Raw genomic sequence first — 27,829 nt, 5'->3', positions numbered from 1 at the left:
AGGGAAAATGGGGGAGGGGGGCGTGCCTCTTGCTTCCGTACTTGCCTGTGTCCCAGGCTGTCTGGGGGAGGTGTTGGATGAGCTGCTCCAGTCCAGCTGCAGCCGACCCAGGTCCCAGTCCCTGCCCTTTGCTCCCCTGCTTTTCAATAAGTCGCGAAGCCCTGGGAGATGGGCGTGGGAGTTGTCCAAACTGAGGCTATGAAGTCCTCCCGGACTGTTCAGGGGGCCCCAGGCGATAGCCACGTTCAGATTCTGGCTGAAAGCCAGGGGAGGGAGCTTGGGGTAAGGGGAGGGCCCTGAGGGAGGGGTCAGACTCCTTAGCAAAGAGTTAATGGGAAGAGGGGGAGGGGATAGGACGAAGAGACCGAAGGGAAGGCTCAGGTAGGAAAAGAACCGAAGAGGGAAACCTGGTGGGGGGAGAAGGGATCCTGCCGGATCTGGGGTCGGAGTTGGGGCTTTCTCCCCTCCAGCACCCTCACCCTAAGACCGCCAACTTCCAGCCGCGGCGGCGAGTTTCAGTTTCATTTCTACGAACCCTCCTGCCTGGGCCGCAGTCGCCGCCGCGATGCCCAGTAAGTTCAGCTGCCGGCAGCTCCGGGAGACGGGCCAGAGATTCGAGAATTTCCTGGTCGATCGGGGACAGGACAGGGAGACAGATCGCGAGCGGCTGAGGACCATTTATAACCAGGACTTCAAGACCAGGTACGGGCCGGCCCACTCCCCGGCCGCGAAACGCGGGCCCAGCTTACCGCCGCTACCCCCGTGGCGGGGCCACCCTTCCCGCCCAGGGGCGCGGGAGAACGGCAGCTCCCCCAGTGGCTCCGGCGGGTCCCGGGGCCGCGCAGCGCCCCCTCCTGCGCTGTGCCCACGCCCCGCCCGCGCCGCCAGCGCCGCCAGCATCCCACCCGCTCTGCCCCTGCCGGGCCCCTGCGCCGAGTCCGGGCGGAGAACCTCCCCCACAGCCTGCTCCCCCGGCGGCGGCGCTGGACATGTCTGGGGGAGCCGGGTGCTGCGTCCACGCGCCGCCCGCGGGGGTTGGGGGCTGAGGGTGGTAAGCGCTCGGCGTGGGGGAAGGGAGCTCGGGAGGGAGCCCAGGCTTTGCAGAAGAGCGGGGAACGAGCTTCCTGCTGGGGGCTGTCCGCCCTGGCGCGAGCTTTGCGGGGACCTCCGCCCCTTCATTGAGGGGCTGCTTCCTCGGGGGTTCACTATCCCTGAGAGCTGAAGAGTCCCAGTGTAGGAGGGAGAGTCTCAGGGAGCTCGGGGAAGAAGGAAAGGGCACCAACTGCGTACGTACCAAACCTCCGTTAGCACCTGTGGCTTCTCCATGGAGACCCGCGCGGGGGCCGGTCTCCTCGAGGCCCCTTCTCATCCTGTGGCTAAAGGCTGTTTGGTCCTCCTTTCCAGTTCCCATTCAAGTGAAAAGCAAAGAGACTTCTCCCTGTCAAACCACGGAATTGTGCTTCAAAAACACCTCTATCAACAGGCTGCAGTCTTGGGGTCTTGGACCGAAGACCAAGAAACAATTTAACAGGGTTAAATGTAAAGACTTAAATAAATACTGGGTGGTGGGAATTTAGGCTTACTAACAGACCTCTTGAAAAAGATCTTCGTTTCAGTAGACCAAAAGGCGGGTATGGCTGCTTATAAGAGCCAAAAAGTGTTAGACTGTGTTTTATAGAAGTGTGGTTTGGGGCGGGGGGCAGGAGGTAAGTGATTTTCCAGGTTTACTGGATCATTTCTGGAATATTGTTTTCAGTAATGACTGTCACGTTTTAAGAGGGACATTTAACGGGTTTAAGTAGCACCTGAAGGAGCAAAGACGCTGACCTGTTTTATGTCCCCACACTGTGCTGGGCACTGTGGGGAATACACTGATGGAAAATACATAATGCCAGGGGAGCAGGAGAGGCTGTGATATACATACAGTATGCTGCAATAAATAGTAACATAGCATGAGGACTCTAATACCGATAATAAGAAAAATGCTGGAGGAAAAATAAAAAGAGAACAATTACCATTGAGTCACATCATCAACACTGCACATCCATGAATTCACCTGTGTCCACAAAAATAGGTACAACGCGACTGAACAAAAGTCGACTACTTCTTTTGGCTCTGTTAAAGAGACTATCATTCTGATGCTTGTTTAGAGACTATTGCAGTAGGTACGGGCTACAGTCCACAGGGTCGCAAAGAGTCGGCACGACTGAGCGACTTCACTCACTCACTCGCTCACTCACTCACTGCCATGGGAGGAGCTCTTGCTCAAGCTCAATACAGCAAAGACAGCTGGGATTTATAGCCAACAGCGGAGTGAGGGGTTCTTGAATGAAGAATCTCTCTGAGACAGCGTTAAGGGTTCGGGGGTGGGGCAAAGTTGAAGCCTAAGGCAGAAGAGGGTTCAGAGGGGCCTGACTGAAGTTTCTTCAAGGAGAGGCTTTGTCAGATAGCCACAAACAGGCATATAGGAAACCACATATACCATACATTATGAGTGAATCTAAGGGATTTCAAAAGTAATTTTTTTAGTATGTACTTGTTTTTAGGCAAGTAAGATACAACTCCCCTGTAGTTATTAGGGAATTTGATAGAGAGGGTGGCATTGACCTTGTCCTTTGCTTTGAAGGCTAGATAGCATTTTAGTACTTGGAGGAGGAGGAAAGGCTTCTATGTTGATTCATTCTTTTTGTGAAACCCAGTCAAAGAAATGGAGAAATGTTGGCCTTGGAAAGAGAAAAATTGGAGAGGACAAGGTAGTTATTGGTGAATATTTTAAAGACTGTCCTGAGGGGAAAGGATTATACTTTGGTGTCATTTCAGAAGGCAGAACTGGGTTCACTCAACATGGCCCCTCGGGGAATTCCTTGGTGACCTAATGGTTCTTGCTCGGTTTCAGTCCCTGATTGGTTAAGTGAGATGCCACAAACAGTGAATTAAGTGACATAGCCGGAAAGAAAAAAAAAAAAATACACCACGTGGAAGAGATTTCTGTTCTGATTAGAGAGAACGTTCTGCTGTGACCTCAACCCTCATCCACCCAATGGAAATTCATTGCTTCTTCTCTGGGCTCTCATTGCTCCTTCTTCGAAGCCTGATTATAGCTGGGTGACACCCTACCTTGTGTTAGAGCGCATCTCTCCACCACACTGTAGAGCCTCTGAACACGGGGACAGGCCTTTCATCATGTTGGAGCCTTCCCTCAGTCTCCAGCGTGGAGCCTTGTATGTATTAGATGCTCAATAAATGCTTCCCAGAATCTAAAAGAGTTAGTAAGTAGAGTTGATCTACAAGGGAAGAGGTTGTAGGGGGGCTATAGCAAGTCACCCTGTATCAGGAGTTTTGGGCGCTTCCCCCACTGAGAAGAATAGGTCCCTTCCAGCTATTAATCGGTTATTTTATAATTTTATGAAGTACCCTGCTCTCAACTCTTATTAACTTTTCCCACCTCTTGTTATTCATTTGGCAAATATATTTAATGGGGGCTCTACTATTTGCCTGTGCCCTGGTTCCTGCCTCTAAAGAGTGTAGGCTAGTAGGGAGTGGCAGATGTGTAGATAAACATGTCATTCTGAGCCTCAGGAGCTAGGATCAAGTTTCCATAGCTGGAGTTCAAATTCTGACTCTGCCACTTACTAGTTGCATTTGATTTTAACCACGTATCTAAATTCCCCTAACTGTTAAGTGTGTAAAATACTGCCTTTCTCTCAGTTGTGTGAGGCCAAAATAAAATATCATAGGTAAGGCATTTCCCCTGGTAACAGAGTGCATGGGCTTTGGAAGTGGCAGCTATCATTAACATTGCTGGTTAGGAGTCCGTTATGGAATAAGCACTGGCATCATGAGAAAGTTTCTGAGAGGAGATCATTCCTGCCTTGGGCAAGAGGCTCATTCTTTTATTTAATAAATATTGGCTGAATGCTGTCTATGAGCAAAACAAAACTGAATTGCTGTAGATACACAGAAGGAACTTAACTAAGGAAGAAGGAGGCAATTAAAGACAAATACTTAAAAAAAAAAAAAAAAAAAAACTTATTTAACTACTGGTCTGATAAGTACTTGTGAGAAAAAGCCCAGGATGCCCGAGACTATGACTTGGAGACCTGACCTAGTCTAGGAACCGGAAGTTACTGGAGAAAGTGATGTTTGAGCAGAATCTCGAATGATAAATGGAGTTAGCAGATGTAAGACAAGGGGAGGGCAGTTCAGGCAGAGGAAGTAGCACCTCCAAGGCTGGGGGTGAACTCCTGTGAACAGGTGACATGAGGTCAGAGGGAGACAGGGGCTGGATTGGGTGGGCCATTGTAGGCCATGGGGAGGTCATGTGGGGTTTTTGTTTTTAATCTTAACAGAAATAGGAAAGCACAAAAACTTGCAAAGTAGGACACTGAGAGAATCAGTGTTTTTAGAAAGATCATTCTGGACCTCTATCCACAGTAGAAGTTTACATTTTACTTTCAGTCACTTAGTAAGTTCAGTCGCTCGGTCATGTCCAACTCTTTGCAACCCCATGGACTGCAGCACGCCAGGCTTCCCTGTTTTTCACTATCTCCCGGAGTTTGTTCAAACTCATGTCCATTGAGTTGGTGATGCCATCCAACCACCTCATCCTTTGTCATCCCCTTCTCCTGCTTTCAATCTTTCCCAGCATCAGGGTCTTTCCCAGTGAGTCAGCTCTTCGCATCTGGTGGCCAAAGTATTGGAGCTTCAGCATCAGTCCTTCCAATGAATATTCAGGACTGATTTCCTTTAAGACTGACTGGTTGGACCTCCTTGCTGTCCAAGGGACTCTCTAGAGTCTTCTCCAACACCACAGTTCAAAAGCATTAATTCTTCGGTGCTCAGCTTTTATAGTCCAACTCTCACATCCATACATGACTACTGGCAAAACCATAGCTTTGACTAGATGGACCTTTGTTGGCACAGTAATGTCTCTGCTTTTTAATATAGGGTCTGGTATACACAGCTTTCACAGAACAGTATGTGTCCTTAAAACAAAGCTTGGCCTCATTCCCTAACTTCTGATATTTTTTATTCTAGTTTACTTCAGTTGTACAAAAGCCCTGGTCTGGTCTTTACCCATTGAGAGCTGCAATCCAGTTTGTAAAACATAGAACTAGAAGTCCCATTAAGATCACTTCTTAGGTAGCTAGTCAGACAAGAGCAGGTCCTGCCCCATTCTGGAAGGAGCCATCTTGCCCCCTCCCCCCGCACCTGGACACTGGTGACCAGAACACACCCAGACATCCTCCCTTTTTTCGTTAGGAACTGCTAAGTTTCCAGCCAGTTTCAGGACCAAGCAAGATGTCAGGAACACAGTAGGGCTTTTCAAACCACCATCACCAGTTGGCTCAGGTACACCGAGACCTAAGAGGTGACTCAGAGTAACCCGAGGTTCATTATGCTATCTTTATAATAAATCAGCATTGCAATTTTTTGTACCTCCCCCTTGCCCCCATAGGTTTCGCCTGGGTGCTTATGGGTAAACTCCTGCACATTAGAAAAGTTAAATAACCTAAAGCTGTCGATCAATTTGTCAGTCAGGTACCTCAGGACACCAGGAAGGACTTTCCACCCTTCTGTTAAAACCTACCCTGCCCTCACTGCGGGGCTGCTTCTGGTTCCCAGACAGCCAACTCTCCTCCCTTCTCAAGAGTATACTTTCGCTTCACCTAAAAACTCCTGCTGCTTGAAACTGCTTTGTCTCTCAGTTGAATTCTTTGCCTCAAGAGGACAAGAACTGAGGAATGGCTATTCTGCCAGTAACAATCTGATATTGTGTTTTGAAATACCATTCCTCAGGCTAGTAGGCTTTCCTGAACCAGGTCTAAAAATTTAGTCATCTTCCACCTAACAAGCAACAGAGGCCAGGGGCAGGGTGTTACACACCCAGGATATCCAACTGTGGCAGAAAAGTCTGGAGGGGAGTGCGGTGGTACAATAGCTGGGATGGCTGGGCTGCCATTTAGAATGGGTGTGGGGTGGGAACCTGTCCTTCAGTTTCTTCCCTAAAATGGAATGATAATAGTTGCTGCCTCAAAGGGTTGTTGTGAGGAGTAAATGAGATAATGCAAGGAGCTTCTTAGAACAGCAGGTAGTAAGTGCTTAATAAATGTTTTCTGTTTTTGTTGATGTATCATTTTTAATGGTGGAGCATTCAGGAGAGCCATATTAAAGGGTTAGATTTAGTCCTGTAGTCTGTGGAGTCAAGTTGGGGGAAATGATCTGATTTGTGTTTGCTGATAACTCCTGTGGACTCTATAGAGCTTCTCTGGTGGCTCAGATGGTAAAGAATCTGCTTGCAGTGCAGGAGACCCAGGCTTGATCCCTGGGTCATGAAGATACCCTGGAGAAGGGAATGGCAACCCACTTCAGTAAATAGCATGGACAGAGAAGTCTAGTGGGCTACAGCCCATGGAGTTGCAAAGGAGTTGACATGACTGAGTGACTAACACTTTCACTTTCACTTCCTGCTGACTCTTAAGGGATGGACCATTAGAGAGGTGTGGAGTCAGAAGCAGGAGGAACAGTTCATAGGGCTTGCGAAAATGATGAGATCATCAAGCAGTTCACAGAGGAAATACAAATGACTAATAAACAGAAGGAAAGATACTTGATTATGGTCGTGATCAGGGAAATGAAAATGTAAACAAAGTACCATTCATTTGAGCAAGCTTGGGGAGTTGGTGATGGACAGAGAGGCCTGGCGTGCTACAATTCATGGGGTCGCAAAGAGTCGGACACAACTGAGCAACTGAACTGAACCATTCATTTGCTTATCAGATTGTCAAAAATTTAAAGGATTGAAGGTTTCTGGTGTTAGGGTCTAGGAAAGGGATTTTCTCGAATTCTTTTCAGTGAGAATGTAAGTTTGTACAACTTGTTTAAAGGACAATTTGGCAGAACTTATCAAAGTAAAGGGGGCTTCCTAGCCGTCTCAGTGGAAAGAGTCTGCTTGCCAATGCAGGAGTCACAGGAGACCCAACTCTGATGATGCCTGGGCTTGAAAGATCCTCTGGAGGAGGAAAGGGCAGTCCACTCTAGTATTCTGACTTAGAAAATTCCATAGACAGAGGAGCCTGGCAGGCTACAGTCCATGGGGTCCCAAAGAGTCCGACGCAACTAAGCGACTAACAACATCAACAGTATTTCTTATGTGAATACAAATCTCAAGACTTTGCTGGTGGTCTAGTGATTGACCACAGTTTAAATGCAGGGGTGCACACACATCAAAGTAAAGCTTCTTCATTCTCTTTGACCCAGAGGGATGGTTATTGTAACATTTGAAATAGCCAAAAATTTTTGGCACCCTAGCTATCTATTGCTGAACAAATAGTTAAACCCATCACAATGCATTCATACTGTGCTATCCTCTGCCACCATTCAAAAGAGCTAGGTGGCTTGGTAAAATGTTGTCATGGTGTCCATGGTGGTGAAAGAAGTCTGTTGCAGAATAGTATGTGTAGCACACAAAAAAATATGTGTACTTAAAAATATATATTTTTTTAATGCAAGGAAAAGAGCCTGGAGAAGTATACGTCAAACAGTTAAAGTGAAAGTGTTAGTCGCTCAATCATGTCTGACTCTTTGCCACCCCATGGACTGTAGCTCACCAGGCTCCTCTGTCCATGAATTCTCTGGGCAAGAATACTGGAGTGGGTAGCCATTCCCTTCCGCAGAAGATCTTCCCGACCCAGGGACCGAAGCCAGGTCTCCCGCGTTGCAAGCAGATTCTTTACTGTCAAACAGTTAAGCAGGTAGTTGAGAGTGAAAGAGTGGGAACCCTTAATGTTTTGTCAGGTAATGAAGGCAAAAGGAGAAGGGGGTGGCAAAGGATGAGACGATTAGATAGCATTATCAACTCAATGGACATGAATCTGAACAAACTCCAGGAGATAGTGAAGGATAGGGGAGCCTGGCATGCTGCAATCCATAGGGTCGCAGAGTCAGACACAACTTTGAAATCAGTACGCAGGTATCTCTCATATCAGCATCCCACCTACATTGCCACATTTTGTTCTACACTAAGGTATCTCATATCAATTAGGGTACTTTTGTTATTGTTTTATTTTAAAAGGATCATGTTATACACATTTTCCATCTCCCGATTTTCTTACTCGTCAATGCATCATGGAAATGACTCCTAATTGTCTGGTATATTCTTCTCATTGCATTATTGGGTTTTTTCCTCAACATCTTATTATGACAAATTTCAAACATAATGAAAAGTTGAAATAATGTGACATTTAACAACCATATACCCTTATTACTGAACACAAATTGGTGTGCCCCACGCATATATGACGCCAAATAGACCAAACTGTCAGAGTCGGGAGCAGAGAAAGGGTTATTACAGAGCCAAGCAAAGAAAACAGGTGATTTAGGCAGCTCCCTGAGGGTTTTCTAGAAGTTGTTATAGGCAAAATTTGGAATGAGGGCTGCAGGGTGTGTGACTTTCTTCTGATTGGTTAGTGGTGAGGTAACAGGGTGGTGCTCCAGGAATATTGTGCTCTGCCTGAAATTACTGTCATCCACCTGGGTGGTGGCCTTAGTTCCTAGCAGGCAAAGCTATTGTTATGTGTATTCCTTGAGGAGGAAATAGGACCCTGCCCCAAGGCTGCACTATTGTTTCTTGACTGCAAACCCCCCACATCCCCTTTCCCCACCTTGTTTCCATATTTCCCTCTGTTCCCTGATTAACAACTGTTTGAATCTGCCCCTTGGAACGCTGGGAAGGTCAAGGAGGCTGAATGAAGTCTATTTCTACAAAGCAGCAGCGAGGGACACAGATAGGCTTTTGTGCCCTGGAGGGCCCCCACAGGGTCATACTTGGTTTCACCTCACCTGGATTTCTTTCCTTTTTTTTTTTTGAATCGCACTGAATTTTAATTGAAAACATTAAAACAGCCTAACTACTTATAATGAATTATAAAACTTTGATCTTTAAATTGTAGTATCATTTATGAAGCTTTTAACCTTCATTATTTTGTAGACCTGAAGAAACTTTGCCTACTTTTGTTTTCAGTTCTCCATTTCAGAGGAAGTTTGTGAAGACAAGGTCCAAACTATTTATAAATTAAAACCCAGAGAAATGAAATAGAGGGAGAACAAAATCTATACACCGTTGAGCATAAGTGTTTTTTAGTTCATGTTTTGTATAGGAAAAGGTAAGAACTAAAAAATGTAAAGTGATCCATTTTCAAAAATAGCTAGCTTTGAATGACAGCTTGCTGGTTTAACAGCCATAAGGAGCTATTCAAATCAGATCAGTCGCTCAGTCGTGTCGGACTCTTTGCGACTCCACGAATCGCAGCGCGCCAGGCCTCCCTGTCCATCACCAACTCCCGGAGTTCACCCAGACTCACGTCCATCGAATCAGTGATGCCATCCAGCCATCTCATCCTCTGTCGTCCCCTTCTCCTCCTGCCCCCAATCCCTCCCAGCATCAGAGTCTTTTTCCAATGAGTCAACTCTTCGCATGAGGTGACCAAAGTACTGGAGTTTCAGCTTTAGCATCATTCCTTCCAAAGAAATCCCAGGGTTGATCTCCTTCAGAATGGACTGGTTGGATCTCCTTGCCGTCCAAGGGACTCTCAAGAGTCTTCTCCAACACCACAGTTCAAAAGCATCAATTCTTCGGCGCTCAGCCTTCTTCACAGTCCAACTCTCACATCCATACATGACCACAGGAAAAACCGTAGCCTTGACTAGACAAACCTTTGTTGGCAAAGTAATGTCTCTGCTTTTGAATATGCTATCTAGGTTGGTCATAAGGAGCTATTAGCCATACAAAACTGGAAAGTTGGCAAACAAAGGGAAGGTGGGATGCCTAGGATTTTTCACCCGGGGTTCATTCTATTGGTGAATTCAAAACATAAGGGTTTCACGTGGGCTCACCCTATTGGTGAATTCAAAACATAAAAAAACGGAAAGAGGTGCACAGGAAAGGAGGAAACAAGACGTCAGGGAGGGCCCGGCCCATAAAGAGGAAGAGAACAAACCTAGGTGACTTCCAGGAAGATGGTTCACTGCATAGTACTCCAGTGAGGAACTGGGAGAGGGGCTTGCATGCTAGGATAACTTGCTTTGTGTAAGGACTGTGGGTGTGCCTGCCCATCAGACACCTGATTTTGCAAGACCACAAAGCTTCGCTTTCTGCTATACCTCATGTCTCCAAGTTCAGTCTTGAGTTTGGGCTGGTGAGCATGTTTCTCACAAAAACCAATTTAGCTCATGTCACACAAAACAAAAGCAGGTGCAGTAGTAAAAACTGAGTCATGAAAATCCCAATCAATTACTTTTAGCATGCCTCTTTTCTTTCCCCTGGTTTCTTCTATGCTTGAGTCTTGAACAGGTACCCACTTGAGGGGGTGCTGGCTATATATAGGCCACGGAGGAAGTGTCAGCAAATCCGGCCATAACTATGTAGACAGTCCGCCCTAACTGTTCAGCCAGGTACCCGTAGATAAATCCAACTATTGCAGAAACAAAGAAAATTCCCTGGAACATCTGTTTGGCTAGCTTCTGGCCCTTGTAATCCACTTGCAGAGGCAGCAAGCACGAAGGCGGGTGGCAGAGTGAGGGCAGCCAAGACGCAGGGACAGTAGGGTCCGAGGTCAGCTTCTGAGCACAGCCCTGCAGGCCTGCAGATCAGGGCGTTGCAATGGCCACTCATCTAGATTTCTTAATTAATATTTGACACATGCCTGCCCATCCATCTGTCTTGCTATATTTATCTTGCACTATGTGGGCATGTGAGGATCTTAGTCCCCTGACCAGGGGTGAACTAGTGCCCCTGCAGTGAAATTGTGGAGTCTTAACCACTGAACCAACAGGGATGTCCCCATCTAGCTATCTTAATTTTTTTGATGCATTTCATAGTAAGTTACAGATACCAGTACAGTTCACCCCTGAACACTTCAGCATGATTGTTGTTATTACAACTATTGATCTAAGAGTTAAAAATTTGTTTACAGTGGGGTTTTTTTTTGGACCACTCTGCACAGCTTGTGGGATCTTAGTGCCCAGATCAGGGACTGAACCCACTCCGTACGTAGGCAGTAAGAAGGCAAAATCCTAACCACTGGACCGCCAGGGAATTCACATGTTCACCTTCTTCTTTTTTTTTTTTTAAGTAAAATTTACCTACCGTGAAATAGACAAGATTTCAAGTGTCCCATTCTGTGAGTTTTAATGAATCCGTATACCTGTGTGCAACACCCTATCAAGATATAAAACATAACATCACCCCCAAAAATTCCTTCATCTCCTGTCCTATTTAGTCCTCACCTTTACCCACCCAGTATCCACTGCTCTGATTCTTTTTTTTTTTTTTTTGAGATACTATCTATTCTAGAACTTTATTTAATGGAATCAGGTAGTATGTACTCTTTTATGTAAGGCATCTTTTGTTCGGCATAATGTGTTTGATATTCACGCGTGTTCTGTGTATCAGTGGTTTCTTTTTACCACCAATATTTTACTACCAATTCTTTCAGTTTTTACCACCAATATTTCTTATGGGCTTTCCTGGTGGCTCAGTGGTAAAGAATTAGCCTGCCAAACAGGAGACTTGAGTTCAATCCATGGGTCAGGAAGTTCCCCTGGAGAAGGAAATGGCAACCCATTCCAGTATTCTTGCCTGGAGAATCCCCATGGACAGAGGAGTCTGGCAGGCTACAGTCCATGAGGTTGCAAAGAGTCAGACTTAGCAACTAAACAACAACAGTATATCTTATATGAATATAAATCACAGGGACTTACCTGGCAGTCCAGTGGTTAAGACTCCATGCTTGCAATGCAAAGGGCTTGGGTTAGATCCTTGGTCTAGGAATTAAGATCCCACATGCAGCTCGCTTGGCCAAGGTGGGGGGGAAAATATATGTATATATGCACACATGCATGCTAAGTCACTTCCATCATGTCTGACTCTTGGTGACCCTATGGACTGTATAGCCTGCCAGGCTCCTTTGTCCATGGGATTATCCAGGCAAGAATACTGGAGTGGGTTGCTGTGCTGACCCAGGGATTAAACCCATAGCTCATACATTGTGGCAGATTCTTTACCGCTAAGCCAACATGGAAGCATATGTGTGTGTGTGTGTGTATAGCGGTTTTATTCAAAATAGCCCCAAACTGAAAACAATGACCTTGAAACCCTGATCTATATACATGTACTGGAAACTGTGATCTTGGGCAGATTGCTTAACCTCTGTTTTGGTAGTTGGCCGCAAAGTCTTCTTTAAACTGGTCTTCTGGTGTGACCTTGCCTGCAGTTGGACTGTACAAGTTTGGACAATACATATAACCTGACACTTGATGTTCCAGGCCATCACACAGCACTGCTGGCAGCCAGAGGTTCAGTGTTTGCATTGTTAACCTGTTTCGTCTATAAAATAACAGTCTGGAATTGCTTGATACTTTTTTCACCTATTCTCCCGGCAAATCTTTATTGGATAAATACCAGTGGTAGGTCTACACAAGATGTTATAGTCATGTTACATTTTTATGAATTTTTATTTCATGAACAATATAATAATATTTTTATTAAAAAATCAGAGTATTATGTTATGTTTGGCTTTACAAGAAACCATCAAACCTTTTTCTAAAGTGATTGTACCATTTTATAGTCCATCCAACAATGCACGAGCATTCTGGTGTTTTTGTATCCTTGTCAACATTTGGTGTTGACAACCTTTTACATTTAGTCTTTCAAATGGATGTGATGCATTCTTTTAAATAGCTGTCTGATATTCTGTAGTACGAGCGTTTACAGCTTATTCAGCTATCTCCCTATGGATGGACATTTGTTTTCAATTCTTGGCCAGTGTGAAGGACTTTACAATAGGCCTCCTTGCACATATGTTCTTATATGTTGGTATGTTTCTTTTCCATGGATACATTCCCATGAGTTAAAGGATACCTCCATATCAAATGTTAGGGGATGTTGCTGGATATTTTCCAAATGGTTGTAATAGTTCCACTTTCTACCAGCAATGTATGAGAGTTTTCTTTCCCACATAGTAATACATGTTGTGACTGTCTTCTTTTTTGTCAGTCTCATGGAAACAAAATGGTACTTCATTTTTACTTTAATTTGCATTTCTGTATTTTTGGAGAATCTTTTCTTACCCCTGAGTCATCGGAGTTTGCTCTTTAAGTTGAATATTCTGTTTTTCTATTGAATTGTTCATCTTTTTTCCCCTTGAAATCCAAATGACTAGATGTTTAATGCAAGAATTGGTGCTTTTTTTCAACAAGTACTAAGTTTGTGATTTAAAAAAAGAAATTTTTTTTTTTTTTTTAATTTTTATGGATGTCACTTTAAACCAAGTGAACTTGGATAGTGGTAATAGACATGAAGAATAATTTGAAAGCTATTAATACTTAGGTGGTAGTACCTTTCTCCTAGAGGAGGGCATGGCAACCCACTCCAGTATTCTTGCCTGGAGGATCCCTTGGAGAGAGGAGCCTGGCAGGCTATAGTCCATGGGGTTGCAAAGAGTCCGACATCTAAAGTGACTTAGGACACAGGCATAGCACCTATCACAGAAGCTGCAAAGCTTGCAGAGTTCCTCCTGCTCGTGTGTCAATGCAGAAGCTTCCAAAGATGGAAGCTTTCACCTTAAAATTGTACTTTGGGCTTCTCTTAAAAGCCAGATCTGGCCATCTTGGGCCTGGTAACCTCTTTCTAGAGATAAGTAGCGTTTCCTCCTTTTAGACAGGATTTGTGCTCCTGGGTTTGCTCAGTCACCTCAGGGTCCTGTTTTCTCTCTGCCACTAAGCGGAGAGCTCCAGGGTGTTTCAGGGCACATGAGCTTTTGTTTGTTTAGACTTGTTTAGTCCCTTAGTCACATCTGACTCTTCTGTGACCCCATGGACTGTGACCCACCAGACTCCTCTGTCCACAGGATTTTCCAGGCAAGAATACTGGAGTGGGTTGCCGTTTCATTCAGGGGATCTTTCCAACACAGGGGTCAAACCCGTGTTTCCTGCATTGCCTCTGGTTTCTTTACCACTGAGCCACCAGGGAAGCCCCTGGTTAGAGTAGTAGATTATAGAATATTCATGTAAAAAGGATATGGGTAATCCTTCTTATACTAATGACTCAAAAGTAGGACCTGAGATGGCTGCAGGTATCAAAGATACCTGTGGAGTCTGGCATCTGTGGCATTTGAGTGTGTGCCGATTCATGGAACTTAGTGACTCACTGACCAAGGGGCCCTGATGAAAGTTACCAGGGTTGATTTCAATCCCTTTGCCTCAGCCCCTCAGCAACAGTTGAGCCTGATACCTGATTGTGAGCCTTCCTCCTGATTCTCTTCCCTCTCCAGGAGCTTCCTGCTCTGTTTTCTATTCCTCCCTGGGTTGTGCTGACCTCAGTGGTTCTCAGACGACTCACTCCCTGAGAAGATCCTGAACACTTCCGTAGTTGTAAATACTATTGACGTCTCCCTATTTTTAGGGTCTGCTTTGACTTTGGCCTGAGTTCTCAGCTTTTGATTCATGGAGCTAGCTGCCTGTGGACCGTGGGGATCTCAGATTGACTATGTCCAGATCCATATGTCCCTCCAGCCTCTTCCTCCTCCTGTGTCTCCCTCCTATCTCAGGAATAGTCCCTGAAGCCAAGCCACTGCTTTCGGTATTGTCCTTGACTCCTCCCTCTTCCCAGCCTACATTTGCTCTCCTGTCTGAAACCAAAATCTGCTAATTTTTTATTCTAAATATCAGATCTGTCTCCTCTTCCATCCTGACCACTGCCTTGTTCAGACCCTTGTCAACTTTGAATTGGACGGTTGCAATGGCCTTCTTCTAACTGGTCTCCCTGCCTACAGTCTTGCCTCCAGCAAATCCATCCTCCATTCCTGATGCCTGGGTGATCTGAAATGCAAATATGATCTTGCCACTCCCCTGCTTAAAACCCACCAACATGGGGTGGTTGTGTAACCACAGTGTAGCCTGGTGCAGGCTGGAAGTAAGTTACTACTCTTAACTACTACTGCTGCTACTAGTACTACTAGTACTACTAATAGGATACTAATAATAGTAGCTAACATTTCTTGAGCATTTTCTATTGTGTTTTCACATGATTTACTATCTTTTTAAGACAAATGAGAGCCAATTCAAAGTTTTCTGAATGGTGTCACTCACTTGCATGGGGGAAGGGAGAGGGGCAGAATTATAGGCAGGGGGCACCAGGGAAATGTCCTTAACCTTAACTGATCTTATTTTATGCTGGTGAGTGACCATGCTGGTTGAGCCTTAATAGTTCAACAGAGATGGCCATGGTTCCTAGGAACTAGGATTTGCTTTCATTCCCCTCAAAGCATGGAGGGAGGGTGGTCAGCTGTCCAGAGCGTGAATGTGTCTATGACGTGTCACATGTGGAGTTGTCCTCTGGCCCTTAAGTGCCAGTAAAGGAGGAGAGCTGCTGGCCTTCAGGGTCAGGTGCAGGCTTCATGGCTTGGCATGCAAAACTATGCGAGACCTGGTCCCTGCCCACCTCTGCTGCCTCCTGCCAATCCCTCCTTGCACTCTTCACTCTAGTACAACCAGACCGGATGTGATACTAACCATAGTGCACCTTACTGAGATCTTATGTGCCAAGCACTGGGCTAAGTGGACAAGACAGTGTCTGTCTCTCCTGTGATCCACACAACCACCCCGGGAGACAAGTCTGCTGTTACCCTCATTTTATAGAGGAGCAAAGTGAGGCTCTGCGAGGTACAGTGACCCAAGGTGACCCAGCTAGTGTCAGAGTGGGTGGTCCCCCCAGCTCCCCTCACTCACGCCCCCACACTTCGGTTCACACTCTGTGCTCCGTCCTGCGCCTGAATGACACCCATTCATCCTTCAGGACTCAGTTCTGACGCTGTTTCCTGGGGAAGCCGCCAAGTCTGAGCTCCTCCCCTCTGAGCTCCAGGCAGGGGCTGGAATTAATGTGTTCCCTCCGTGCTCCTCAAGGCCTCTTTGAACCCCCAGCATCTAGCACAGTGTCTGGCACATAACAGGTCTCTGTAAGTGTTTGTCAAGTTGACTAAACTGAATTCCAGGCACTGAACCTTGGGGTTATTGTCCTTCTGACCACTTTTCCCTGTCTTCACCTTCTCTAGGCCCAAACAAGCTATTTGATCTCTGGAGAAGGATCCTTTCCCTTCCTGCTTGGGTTCTACCTGCACCCTCTGACTTCGGGGGGACACTGCTGTCTGATCAGCCACCTTGCCCACACACCCTGGACACCTGCACTCTCTGCCCCTCTCACTCCTCACCAGCGGGCTGGACCTGGGATCCACTCCCCACCACCACCCTACCAATCAGCTTCTTCGGCTTCCCCCTCTGCCTTAACTCTTTCTGCTTCGGTGTTTATATCTTTTCTGTCCCAAATTGCCCCCACCCTGCCCCAGCTCTTCATTTTTTACTCTCTCTTCCCTTAGTCCTCCATCTCAACAGCCCACCATTGGACTTTTCCCCTCAGAAGTGCAACGTCCACCACCTGCTGCTTATTTAAAACAATCATATTTAGTCTTGGGGAGGGTCCCCTTGCCTTCCCTGAAAACATTAAGAAGTCCTGCCGTCCCGGCCTGAGTCTCTGTCCCCAGCCCCATCCTGTCCCACGCAGAGTGGCTCTCAGAGGCCCTCCCCAGCTTGCCACCCCCTGGCCCTCACTCCCCAGTCTCCTCTGCTCCCGGCAGCTTTGGGACCCCTGCCCCTGGCTTCTCCTCCATGCTGTATGGAATGAAGATTGCCAATCTGGCCTACGTCACCAAGACCCGAGTCAGGTTCTTCGGGCTCGACCGCTGGGCCGACGTGTGGTTCCCAGAAAAGAGGAGAATGAAGCCGGGGTTGGAAATGAGCAACCACCACAGGTCACTGCTAGCCACTATCTTTCATGACAGGTGTGCTTGTGTGTGACGGGGTGTGCAAGAGGGGCCTGGGCGTGTGGGAAACCGTGTGACTGGGGCTTGCCTCGGCTTGGCGGGGGTGGGATGGGGGCTCCCTCCTGCAAGAGCTGAGGGGAGGGCAGGGAAGGAGCTAATTGGCCTGAGTTGGGAGGTGGGTTTCCTGAGCATAGCTGGCACTTGGCCATCCTCCCCATTCTATGACTTTCTCGAGGGCAACCCCCAGTCCTGTCTGCTCCTGCCCCAGTCCTGCCTGCCCTTGACTCCCGCTCTCCCCAGGGCTGAGTATATGCATGGGAAACATGGGGTGAATGTGGAAGTCCAGGGGCCCCATGAAGCCCGAGATGGACAGCTCCTTATCCGCCTGGATTTGAACCGCAAGGAGGTGCTGACCCTCAGGCTTCGGAATGGAGGAACCCAGCCTGTCACCCTCACCCACCTCTTCCCATTCTGCCGGACCCCCCAGTTTTCCTTCTGCAATGGAGACCAGGAGCTGCCCTGCCTCCTGGGCCCAGGTGAGTGGGTTCTCAAAGAGCCTCTGGTGGCCAGAGGCCTGCCCTAAGAGGGTTTGTTGCTTCAGGAATGTGCTGTTGCAGGCTGGTGGGGCTTGCCTTGGGGTAGGGGCTATCTAGGGGATGTCTGGGTTGGGATGCTTCTGGGCAGCTCCCTCCCCAACCCGACTCACTCAGCTGTCTTCTCCTAGGTGAATGCTATGAGCTCCATGTTCACTGTAAGACCAGCTTTGTGGGCTACTTCCCAGCCACAGTGCTCTGGGAGCTGCTGGGCCCTGGAGAGCCGGGCTCAGAAGGAGCTGGCACTTTCTACATCGCCCGCTTCTTAGCTGCCGTGGCCCACAGTCCCCTGGCAGCACAGCTGAAACCCACGACTCCCTTCAAGCGGACCCAGGTCTCTCGAAACCCTGTGGTGACCAGGCGGATAGAGGAAGGAGAGAGACCCGACCGGTAAGTCCTCCGTCCAGCCCAGTCCAGGCTGGGGGGGGGGGTCCCTCCCCACATCACCATGTGGGCCCCTTTCCTAACGGTGAGTTCTTCACTCCTCCAGACCTCAGAGACCTTTTCTGTCTAAGAAGAAAAGCAGATATGAGGACAGTGTGGAAAAGTTTCAAGTATTTTTGACTGTATGAAGGATTATCAGGCAGCTGGGGTGGTCATGTTTCTCTCTCTCCCTCTCCCTCTCCCTCTCCCTCTCCCCCTCCCCCTCATAACAGCTTTATTGAAACAACTTGCATACTATACAATTCATTCCTTTAAAGTGTACAATCTGTGATTTCTTTAACATATTCACAGTTAGGCCCTACCATCATCACAATCCATTTTGGAACATTTCATCACCCCCAAAAGGAGCCCATACCCTTTAGTTCTCACCTGTTTTGCCCCCCCGCCCCACCCTCTGCCCCCTCGCCTCCTAGCCCTCACCAACCACTCATGTACTTTCTATAGATTTCCCTCTTCTGGACATGTCATATGAATGGAATCATATGTGTAGACATCTCTTTTTAATATGTCCAGGTGTTCACAAAATACTGAGCTATAAAAGCAAACTGTGAGACCACTGTGCTCTTTCTGCTAAAAATATATGTATAGGGGAATTCCCTGTGGGTCCAGTGGTTAGAACTTCAAGCTTTCACTGCAGGGGGCACAAGTTCTATCCCTCATAGGCAACTAAGATCCCACAAACCATGCAGCACAGCCAAGAAGTTAATTAATTAATTGGCTAATTAATTTAAAATATATTTGTATAATACATATTGACAAAGAAAAATGTCTGGAAGGCTACATATCAAAAAGTTAACAGTGGTTATCCCTGGATGGTGAGCATGTTGTTTATTTACCCATTTATTTATTAATTACCTATTTTCTGATTTTTTTTTTCTCTAATGAACATGTATTATTTATATATGTATATAGATAACCTCACAGCTTGTGGGATCCTAGTTCCCCAACCAGAGATCAAAGACAGACCCCCCTCTACTATGGTAGTGTGGGGTCCTAACCACTGGACTGCCAGGAAATTCCATATATTATTATTATTATTATTTTTAATGCTTTCAAGTATCATGCTTTCTAAAAATGAAAATGGTCCAGCCTTGGTATGAGCAGCCTCATGAGACAGTGAGTCCTCTCTTCTAGGGCAAAGGCTACTGACCCCTTTCAGCAATAGTATTGAAGCAGGGCTTTGTGCCTCCCCCAGGGAAGGGCCTTCTCAGAGTCTCTGAAGGCGAAGGGTCTCTGTGTTTGTAATGGCTTTTCTTGTCCCCCTCCTGCAGTGCTAAGAACTATGACCTGGAGTTCAGTTTGCCACTGGGAACATACTACCCACCCCTCCGCCTCAGACAGCTGCTCCCCGTCCTTCTTCGGGGAACAAGTATTTTCACTGCCCCGAAGGAGATTGCTGAGATCAAGTAAGTACCATCCCTCTGCACCCTTCACACTGCTTTATATGTTTCTTCTCTGCTCACTTCTTGCTTCTGCCCCATGCCTCTGTCCTCAGCCTCCCATGCTTAGTTCATTCATCCACTGATTGGCCAACACACCATGTGCCAGGCTGCATTCAAGGTGAATCACTCACATGATGGCCCTGACATTGTAGTTGGGGAAAGTGAGCATTTCTCATCTTATGTAGTGATGAGTACTATGAAGAACTAACTAAAGTTAAAGCAGGGTAAAGGGTAGGCTGTGCTGTTTTGCAGAGGACAGCTAGTCCTGGCCTCTTCAAGAAGGTGATATTTGAGCGGAGAATGACATTTGAATGAAGTGAGGGTGTAAGTCATGGGAGGATCTTTGAGAGAGGGTGTTTCCAGCTCCAGGATCCACAACGCAGGTCTGAGGTTGGTGGGCAGGGACTCCCTTCTTAGAGGCCTCTGACCCCCATCTGCTTCTCTGCTCTTCTAGTCTTCCCTGATTCCTGACGTTTTCATAGTCTCAGGGCTGCAGAGGGAGAGGTGCTCCGGGACATGGCGTTTGCCTGACCCATCCTGTTCCTATCCTTCCCCTCCCACCTCCTCACCCATCACTGCCAGGGCCCAGCTTCAGACAGCCCTGAAGTGGAGGAACTACGAGGTGAAGCTCCGGCTGCTGCTGCACTTGGAGGAGCTGCAGATGGAGCACGACATCCGGCACTATGACCTGGAGTCGGTGCCCATGACCTGGGACCCCATAGACCGGAACCCCCGTCTGCTCACGTTGGAGGTCAGGGCTTGGATTGGTAGTAGGGAGGATGGACTCAAGTTAGCCAACCCACAGACTGTGGGCAGAACAAAAGGTTAATGACGCTGTTCCTGTCCCAGAGGGCTCAGCAAGGAGCAGAGTAGGGATCTGGGCCCCCCAAAAGAGGCGTCAGAGCAGGGTAATAGGGAAGACAGGGGTTTTAGCCCAGGCTTTGCTCTGTGACCTTGGGCAAGTCTTTCGTTATCTCTGGGCCTTAGTTCGCTCACCTGAAAAGCATGGAGCTGAACTAGATGATTCGTGTTCTTTTTTGTTTATCTGTTTGGGGTGTTTTGGCTGCACTGGATCTTCATTGCCGCATGCAGGCTTAGTTGCCCTGCGGCATGTGGGATCCTCATTCCCCCCACTGGGGATCGAACCCGAGTCCCCTGCATTGGAAAGTGGATTCTTAACCACTAGACCACCAGGGAAGTCTGGAAGATAATTCTTAGAGACCCTCGCCAGCTCTTAGATGTTGAATGTGTATACATAAGTCCAGAATTGCACATGAGAACGGATTCCTGCACCCATTTGCTGAGAAAGGCACCAAGTGAGAAGAGACAGCAAGTGAGGATGATCAGGGAAAGTTCCCTGCAGAAACTGAGTTTTGAACAAGATTTTAAAGGCAGAGTAGAAACTGAACTGGCCAAGAGGGCAGCTGGACTTACTGGGAACCTGACCCCTGGGTCTTGAAATCGTGCCCTGGAGGGTTGCCAGGACTCCTGGACTCAGCATCTCTGAGCAGCTTGGGCAAACTTGTCCCTTCCCCATCTCCCCTGACTCTTGCCCTGTCTGGTGGAAGAGGAAAGAAGCAAAGCTCCCTGAACCCCAGGGTAGAGGTGGCTCATCAGACCTTGTGTTTCAGGAGGGGGTCTTAGTGGGCCCTCCACTGGTCGTCTCGGGCTAGAAGCTTGCTGGTGCTTTTGCTTCCTAGGTTCCTGGGGTGGCCGAGAGCCGCCCCTCAGTGCTGCGGGGTGACCACCTATTTGCCCTTTTGTCCTCCGAGACACATCACGAGGACCCTGTCACCTACAAGGGCTTTGTGCACAAGGTGGAATTGGACCGGGTCAAGCTGAGTTTTTCCACCAGGTAGGTGTTGAGGGAACCCTGAGCTGTAGGAACGTCTACAGGTGGCCCAAAGGCCAAGGGAGGAGGGTGTTTCTCCCGAGAGTGAGTGAGACCCCAGGGACAGAGCAGGTGGCAGGGGACCCTTAGGTGCCTCAGCAGCTTCCTCTCCTAGAGGATTGCTCACAGGTCTGGGAAAGGGAGTAGGGTTGGGGTAGATGGAAAGAGTCCTGGCCTTTTATTGCCGACCCCTCCTTACTGGAATGCTTCCCCCTCTCTCTCTCTTCCCAAAGCCTCCTGAGCCGCTTTGTGGATGGGCTGACTTTCAAGGTGAACTTCACTTTCAACCGCCAGCCCCTGCGGGTGCAGCACCGTGCCCTGGAGCTGACGGGGCGCTGGCCACTTGAGCCCATGCTCTTCCCTGTGGCCTCTCGTGGAGTCCCACTGCTGCCCTCGGATGTGAAGCTCAAGTGAGACTGTGGGCAGGGGATCCAGGGCCACTTGAAGTATGGGTGTAGGGGATGCGGTCAGGGAGGCTTCTGGGACTCGACAACATCGTGTTTGTGGCACTCTGCCAGGCTGTACGACCGGAGTCTGGAGTCAAACCCGGAGCAGCTGCAGGCCATGAAGCACATCGTTATGGGCACCACCCGCCCCGCCCCCTACATCATCTTTGGGCCTCCGGGGACGGGCAAGACTGTCACCCTAGTGGAAGCCATCAAGCAGGTGGGGCCTGAGCCTGTGGCCTACAGTCTATGACCTACACTCTGAGTCCCCCTGGAACCAAGCAGCTGCCCCCAGGTTCTGCTTCCTTCCAGCTCCCCAAACGCACGCCCCTGAGCTGGCACCAAGGGCCAGTGTGGCTTTGAGCACTGTGTGCGTGTTGAGTATTGCACGACTCCACGTTGCAGTTCATGTCTGTCATGGTTGTTGTGTTCAGTCGCTCAGTCGTGTAGGACTCGTGACCCCATGGACTGAAGCACGCCAAGCTTCCCTGTCCTTCACCATCTTCCAGAGCTTGCTCAAATTTGTGTCCATTGGTCAGTGATGCCAAGCATCTCATCCTCTGTGGTCCCCTACTCCTGCCTTCTGTCTTTCCCAGCATCAGGGTCTTTTCCAGCGAGTCAGCTCTTCGCCTCAGGTGGCCAAAGTGTTGGAGCTTCAGCACCAGTCATGGTAGCCTTTTATATTTACTGCAGCAGTTTTCTAGCATAAAGTCCTGTTTGGACTGCAGTGGGCTGGGGATCAGAACTTGCCTTTTTAGTCACTCCCTCCCCTAGCAATGGGAGAGAGATGCCACACTGCGCCAGCCTGAGTCACAACCACACTTCTCTGCACCACCCCTCCACCCGGAGACCAGAAGCTGCTTCCCACACTGTGTTTATCCCCACCCCAGGTGGTGAAGCACTTGCCCAAAGCCCACATCCTGGCCTGCGCTCCGTCCAACTCAGGGGCTGACCTCCTCTGTCAGCGCCTCCGGGTCCACTTACCCAGCTCCATCTACCGCCTCCTGGCCCCCAGCAGGGATATCCACCTGGTCCCTGAGGACATCAAGGTACCTAGGGAAGGCAAGCGGCCAAGGGACAGTGGGTGCTGCTCTGGGTAAACACTAGGGTCAGGAAACTAGGAGACCCTCATTCTGAGATACTCACTGTGTGACCTTGGGTGGGTCAGGTGCCCTCTCTGGGCTTTAGTTTCAGTTGTGTATAAAGTGAGAGAAAGTAAATAAAATTGTCTGGGGGCCCCGGAGCCAGAGTGAGGGTGAAATTGGCGGTGAAGCCAAGCTGACTCCTTTCCCTGCCCAACCCTCAGCCCTGTTGTAACTGGGATGCAAAGAAGGGGGATTTTGTATTTCCTTCCAAGAAGAAGCTGCAGGAATATCGCGTCTTAATTACCACGCTCATCACTGCCAGCAGGTGGGAAGTGTGTGTGTGTGTACATCTCTTAATATTGTGTTAGTAAAGAGGTGGCAGGCTGGGGAAATGGGGAAGGATGGTTCCTGGGGAGTTGGGGGGAGGGCCGGCTTAGGTAAGCATTCAGGTTTGACAGTCTGGGTGTGACCCCTGCCTGGCCTGACCCCTCCCAGGTTGGTCTCAGCCCAGTTTCCCATCGATCACTTCACACACATCTTCATCGACGAGGCTGGCCATGCCATGGAGCCAGAGAGCCTAGTGGCCATAGCAGGTGAGGGGTTTGAGGGGGCTGCAAGTATGCCCCACATGGCTTCAGAGAGGTCCCACCACATACCTTTCTCCCCATCACTCCCCACTTTCCAGGGTTGATTGAAGTCAAAGAAGCAGACAACCCAGGAGGGCAGCTGGTGCTGGCAGGAGACCCTCGGCAGCTGGGGCCTGTGCTGCGTTGCCCGCTGACCCAGAAGCATGGGCTGGGGTACTCACTGCTGGAGCGGCTGCTCACCTTCAATGCCCTATACAAGAAGGGCCCGGATGGCTATAACCCCCAGTTCATAACCAAGCTACTGCGCAACTACAGGTACCCCACACCCTCCGCCGGCCCGGCTGTAGCCTCCATCCCACAGTCCTGTTGCTCAGAGACTATACAGTGCAGAAAGACTGTAAACTGGAAGGTCTCCTCTGCGGTCCCATCGCTGCTGTTTGTAGATAGTGTGACTTAGTAAGTGCCCTCGCTCTAGAGCAGTTTGCCTATTTGTATATCAGGGCATGGTCAGTGGCTCCCAGACACTGGACTATGTCTGAGGCAGGTCCCTGGTGAAGTTTCTAGGCAATCCAAGGATAAATGAGAATAATAGAGACAATTAATGATTATGCAAGTTAAAGAGCTGTATACTTCCTTTAGTCAGTGAGTTTTGCATCTGAAATGCTCAGTTGGGTTCCTAGGTGAGTCCACTAAGAATCTTTAGTTTCTTAGATGATTCCACTAAGAATGCAAATAAATGTTTGCTGTTGGGTTAGTACTGCTTGTATTTTTGTATTTTTTTTTTTTTTTTTTTTAGTTCTACCAGTTTATTGGTACCAACCCATCTCCCTCCGCCCTCATGCACACGTGTTCAGTCATGTAACCCCATGGACTGCAGCCCGCCAGGCTCCTCTGTCCATGGACTTTTCCAAGCAAGAATACTGGAGTGGGTTGCCATTTCCTCCTCCATATTTTTTTATTTAAACACATTATCTCATCCAGTAATGGTGATAGTCAGTGATACGTGTTTTTGTATTATCCTTCCTTGGCAAAGTTGAGACTTGAGAATGGGTCCCTAATTTCTTGGTGTTTTCTTTTAAATTTGAAATCTGTGGATTGGATGCTTTCTGGAGCCACATTTGGTTCTGCTTTCTGTGGTTAAGTGTGTATGTGTTAGTCGCTCAGTCATGTCCGACTCTTCGCGACCCCATGAGCTGTAGCCCACCAGGCTCCTCTCTCTGTGGGATTCCCCAGGCAAGAATACTGGAGTGGGTTGCCATTTCGTGCTCCATGGTATCTTCCCGACCCAGGGATCGAACCCAGGTCTCCTAGTGCCCAGTTGCAAAAGCTGTAACTGAATGAGTCTATTATGCAGTGGGCAGGACAGGATAGTGTCTGAGTGGGTGGAGGGGAGCCTGCCCCTGTCTGGTCTTGCTCTTCCTTCCTCCTCCTCCTCCTCCTAGGTCTCACCCCACCATCCTGGACGTTCCTAACCAGCTGTATTATGATGGGGAGCTGCAGGCCTGTGCGGATGTCGTTGACCGAGAGCGCTTCTGCCGCTGGGAGGGTCTGCCTCGACAGGTGAGGCTGAGAAGGGCTGGGGCTCAGGCTCCCCCCACCTGTACCCCAGCTCCCTCTTACTGAGGGTCTGGGTAGCAGGAGTCTCTGAATGGAAGCCACAAGCCCTGCCCTTAGTTACCTGGGATCCCACATTCCCTGGAAGGGTTTGGGGGTGGAAGGGAAGGGAATCTGGGAGGTCCAACTGAACGTTTCCCCTAACCCTGTGTCTAGGACTTTCCCATCATCTTTCACGGTGTAATGGGCAAGGATGAGCGTGAGGGCAACAGCCCGTCCTTCTTCAACCCAGAAGAGGCTGCCACAGTGACTTCCTACCTGAAGCAGCTCCTGGCCCCCTCCTCCAAGAAGGGCAAAGCTCGTCTGAGCCCCCGAAGTGTGGGCGTCATCTCCCCATACCGGAAGCAGGTCAGGCCCTCAGTTCCCATCAAGGGAACATTCCCATACCTAGCCAGACCGCTAGGCAGAGGCTCCAGCTCAGGCCTCTCTGCCGGCCCCATATCTCAGAAGAGCTCAGAGGTCAGTTGTACCTCCTCTTTGCCCCCCAGCTCCCTGGCCTCCTGCCTGGCTCCCTCTTGTGCTGGGGTAATGGCAGGAGAGAAAGGCACCTGTCCCCATCTTCCAGGTGGAAAAAATCCGTTATTGCATCACCAAACTTGACAAGCAGCTTCGGGGACTAGACGACATCAAGGACTTGAAGGTGACCGTCACCACTGTTTCACACTCCCCCCCCCCCCCGACTTCTGTTTCCCTCGCTCCCCCACTTCCAAACACCTCCTTGGGTCCCTGCCCTACTGTTCCTGGGACAGCCCCAGCCTCTGCCCCACCCTCGCTGCCTGAGGCAGACTTGGGCTTTCCCCTGGCTTCTCACTGCTGGAGATCCCAAGTTGTAGGTCTGGGCTGGGGCCAGGAAGCCTGTGTGTTTAGCAATTACCCCGAAGGATTCTTGGGATCAGGCTGATTTAAAGTCTGTACCCTAAGGATAAAGTCCAGTCTCCCTAGCCAGCCCGACCTGTCCTGTGATGATGTCCCCACTCACCTCGCCCACCCTGAGTCAGTTGACAGCTAGCTCCACTCTTTCTCAGATAAGAATCACCTGGAGAGCTTTTAGTGCTGCCAGGGCCAGGGTTCCACCCAACCAATTAACACAGCTATCTGGGGGCAGAGCCAGGGCAGCTGTTCTTTTATGGCTCCTCAGGTGATCTGCGATCTGCGAAGCCAGGGTTGAAAATGGGTACTTTAGGAGTTAGAGGCCTCTCCAGTGGAAATTCTGATTCAGGCGGTCTGGGTTAGGGCCTAGAGTTACTTAAACAAGTACTGAGTGATTATCTTCAGGAAAGTCTGAAAAACTCTGCTGAGTTAGTATTCTTTGGAATCCTGTTTTCTTTGCTTAGAAGTCTTTCCAGTTCCCACCACTTTAACTGGATTCACTTTTCAGGTTTCAGCCAGCATAGCATAGTCCTGTCCTCTTTCCTGGCTCCCTCCACTGTCCTCAGGCTCTGGTAGGCGGGGCTGGTTCCTGGGTCCCCTGCTGAGTGCCTCCGGCCCTGCCTCCCTCCCCTCTAGGTGGGCTCTGTGGAAGAGTTTCAAGGCCAGGAACGCAGCGTCATCCTCATCTCCACCGTTCGGAGCAGCCAGAACTTTGTGCAGCTGGATCTGGACTTTAACCTGGGTTTCCTCAAGAACCCCAAGGTTGGAGGGCTGGTGGGCTGGTGGGCACTCCTCCTTCCAGGGTGCCCTTCCCTGCTGTGACCCCCACCACCTCTTCTCACCAGAGGTTCAATGTGGCAGTGACCCGGGCCAAGGCTTTGCTCATCGTGGTGGGCAACCCGCTCCTGCTGGGCCACGACCCCGACTGGAAAGTGTGAGCATCCCACCCTCCATCCCTTTTTATGGCTACAAGCCTTGTTCAGTCACTAAGTTGTGTCCGACTCTTTGAGACCCCCTGGACTGCAGCACACCAGGCTTCCCTGTCCTTCACTATTTCCCAAAGTCTGCTCAAACTCATGTCCACTGAGTCAGTAACCCACCCCCTAGCCTAGGAGAGCTGTAGTTTTATGAAGCACCCTTGGGGCTCAGGTAATCTTCCATCTGTTTTATCTTAACATCTCCATTTGCCAAGGTTAAGCAACCTGCCCCCAGGCATAGGCCGGTGTGCAGGACCCAGGCTGGGTGTCCAGCCTCTGCAGGCACTCGGCCAGCCCTGTGCAGCTGTGTATGAATGCTCCTGTACCCCACAGATTCCTGGAGTTCTGTAAAGAAAACGGGGGATATACTGGGTGCCCCTTCCCTGCCAAACTGGACCTGCAGCAGGGGCAGAACTTACTCCAAGGTCTGAGCAAACTCAGCCCCTCTACCTCAGGTATGGCTGGGCCAGGGTGGGCCAGAAGGGGGGCAGTGCTGAGGGAGGAGGTAAGTGACTAAGACAAAGCTCACCCCCTCTCTTTCTAGGACTCAAAAGTCATGACTACCTCCCCCAGGAGCGGGAGGGTGAAGAGGGCCTGTCCCTGCAAGTGGAGCCGGAGTGGAGGAATGAGCTCTGAGGACCGCCTACCTGACCCCGTAGGCTGCTAACAATTGGGGGAAGGGGGAGGAAGTACCACTGGAAAAAAAAAATGTTATTCTTTGCCAAAGTCTCTTGTCTCCTCAGCCAGGCCCCAGCTTTCTAAACTCCCAAGATGACCCCAGAGGGGAAGGTGGAACTGCCACAGCCTGCCCAAGGCCAAACCCACCCCCCCCCCTTCCGGGGAGGAAAGCCAGTGGGAGGTGACTGAAGCCACCCACAGGCTTCTAAGTTTAGCCTGTTCTCCAGACCACTCCCCTCACCCGCCTCCAAGGCCCAGAGCCAGGAATGACTTCATCGTTTTCTCCAAGACTCCACCCTGCTGGCCAGGAGTCCTGCCTTTGCAGACC

General features: G+C 49.2%; 1 protein-coding gene and 1 pseudogene across 2 annotated transcripts; one reads left to right on the top strand and one right to left on the bottom strand.

The window, feature by feature from the left end:
• The first annotated feature begins 271 nt into the window (after positions 1 to 271).
• Positions 272 to 27,552, top strand: MOV10 (Mov10 RNA helicase). 2 transcript variants are annotated; one of them, XM_055584717.1, is made up of 21 exons: positions 272 to 381; positions 501 to 702; positions 16,689 to 16,862; positions 17,175 to 17,410; positions 17,599 to 17,857; positions 19,183 to 19,317; positions 19,936 to 20,104; positions 21,054 to 21,208; positions 21,478 to 21,654; positions 21,763 to 21,910; positions 22,581 to 22,739; positions 22,997 to 23,100; positions 23,271 to 23,368; positions 23,461 to 23,677; positions 24,805 to 24,922; positions 25,133 to 25,324; positions 25,542 to 25,616; positions 26,483 to 26,608; positions 26,692 to 26,780; positions 27,157 to 27,278; positions 27,368 to 27,552. In XM_055584717.1, the coding sequence occupies exons 2-21, from the start codon at positions 566 to 568 to the stop codon at positions 27,457 to 27,459; spliced, it is 2,982 nt and encodes a 993-aa protein (XP_055440692.1). In that variant the 5' UTR covers positions 272 to 381; positions 501 to 565; the 3' UTR covers positions 27,460 to 27,552. The 2 variants fall into 2 exon arrangements, with proteins under 2 accessions (XP_055440692.1, XP_055440691.1); XM_055584716.1 differs by having other exon boundaries at positions 16,689 to 16,892.
• Positions 10,288 to 15,846, bottom strand: LOC129655814 (signal peptidase complex subunit 1-like; annotated as a pseudogene).
• Positions 27,553 to 27,829: the final 277 nt, after the last annotated feature.

Source organism: Bubalus kerabau, chromosome 6, assembly GCF_029407905.1.
Source record: "Bubalus kerabau isolate K-KA32 ecotype Philippines breed swamp buffalo chromosome 6, PCC_UOA_SB_1v2, whole genome shotgun sequence".
In the NCBI taxonomy this organism is placed as follows: domain Eukaryota; kingdom Metazoa; phylum Chordata; class Mammalia; order Artiodactyla; family Bovidae; genus Bubalus; species Bubalus kerabau.
The sequence above is the reverse complement of the archived record's forward strand: the minus strand, read 5'-3'. Positions and strand labels throughout refer to the sequence as shown.

What these genes read in the sequence shown, in the direction of transcription:
- MOV10 (XM_055584716.1), top strand. Translation starts at nt 566, where the DNA reads ATGCCCAGTAAGTTCAGCTGCCGGCAGCTCCGGGAGACGGGCCAGAGA. An exon ending in CCCGTCTGCTCACGTTGGAG is followed by an intron (nt 20,105 to 21,053) that starts GTCAGGGCTTGG and finishes TTTGCTTCCTAG; the next exon opens with GTTCCTGGGGTGGCCGAGAG. An exon ending in TAGTGGAAGCCATCAAGCAG is followed by an intron (nt 21,911 to 22,580) that starts GTGGGGCCTGAG and finishes TCCCCACCCCAG; the next exon opens with GTGGTGAAGCACTTGCCCAA.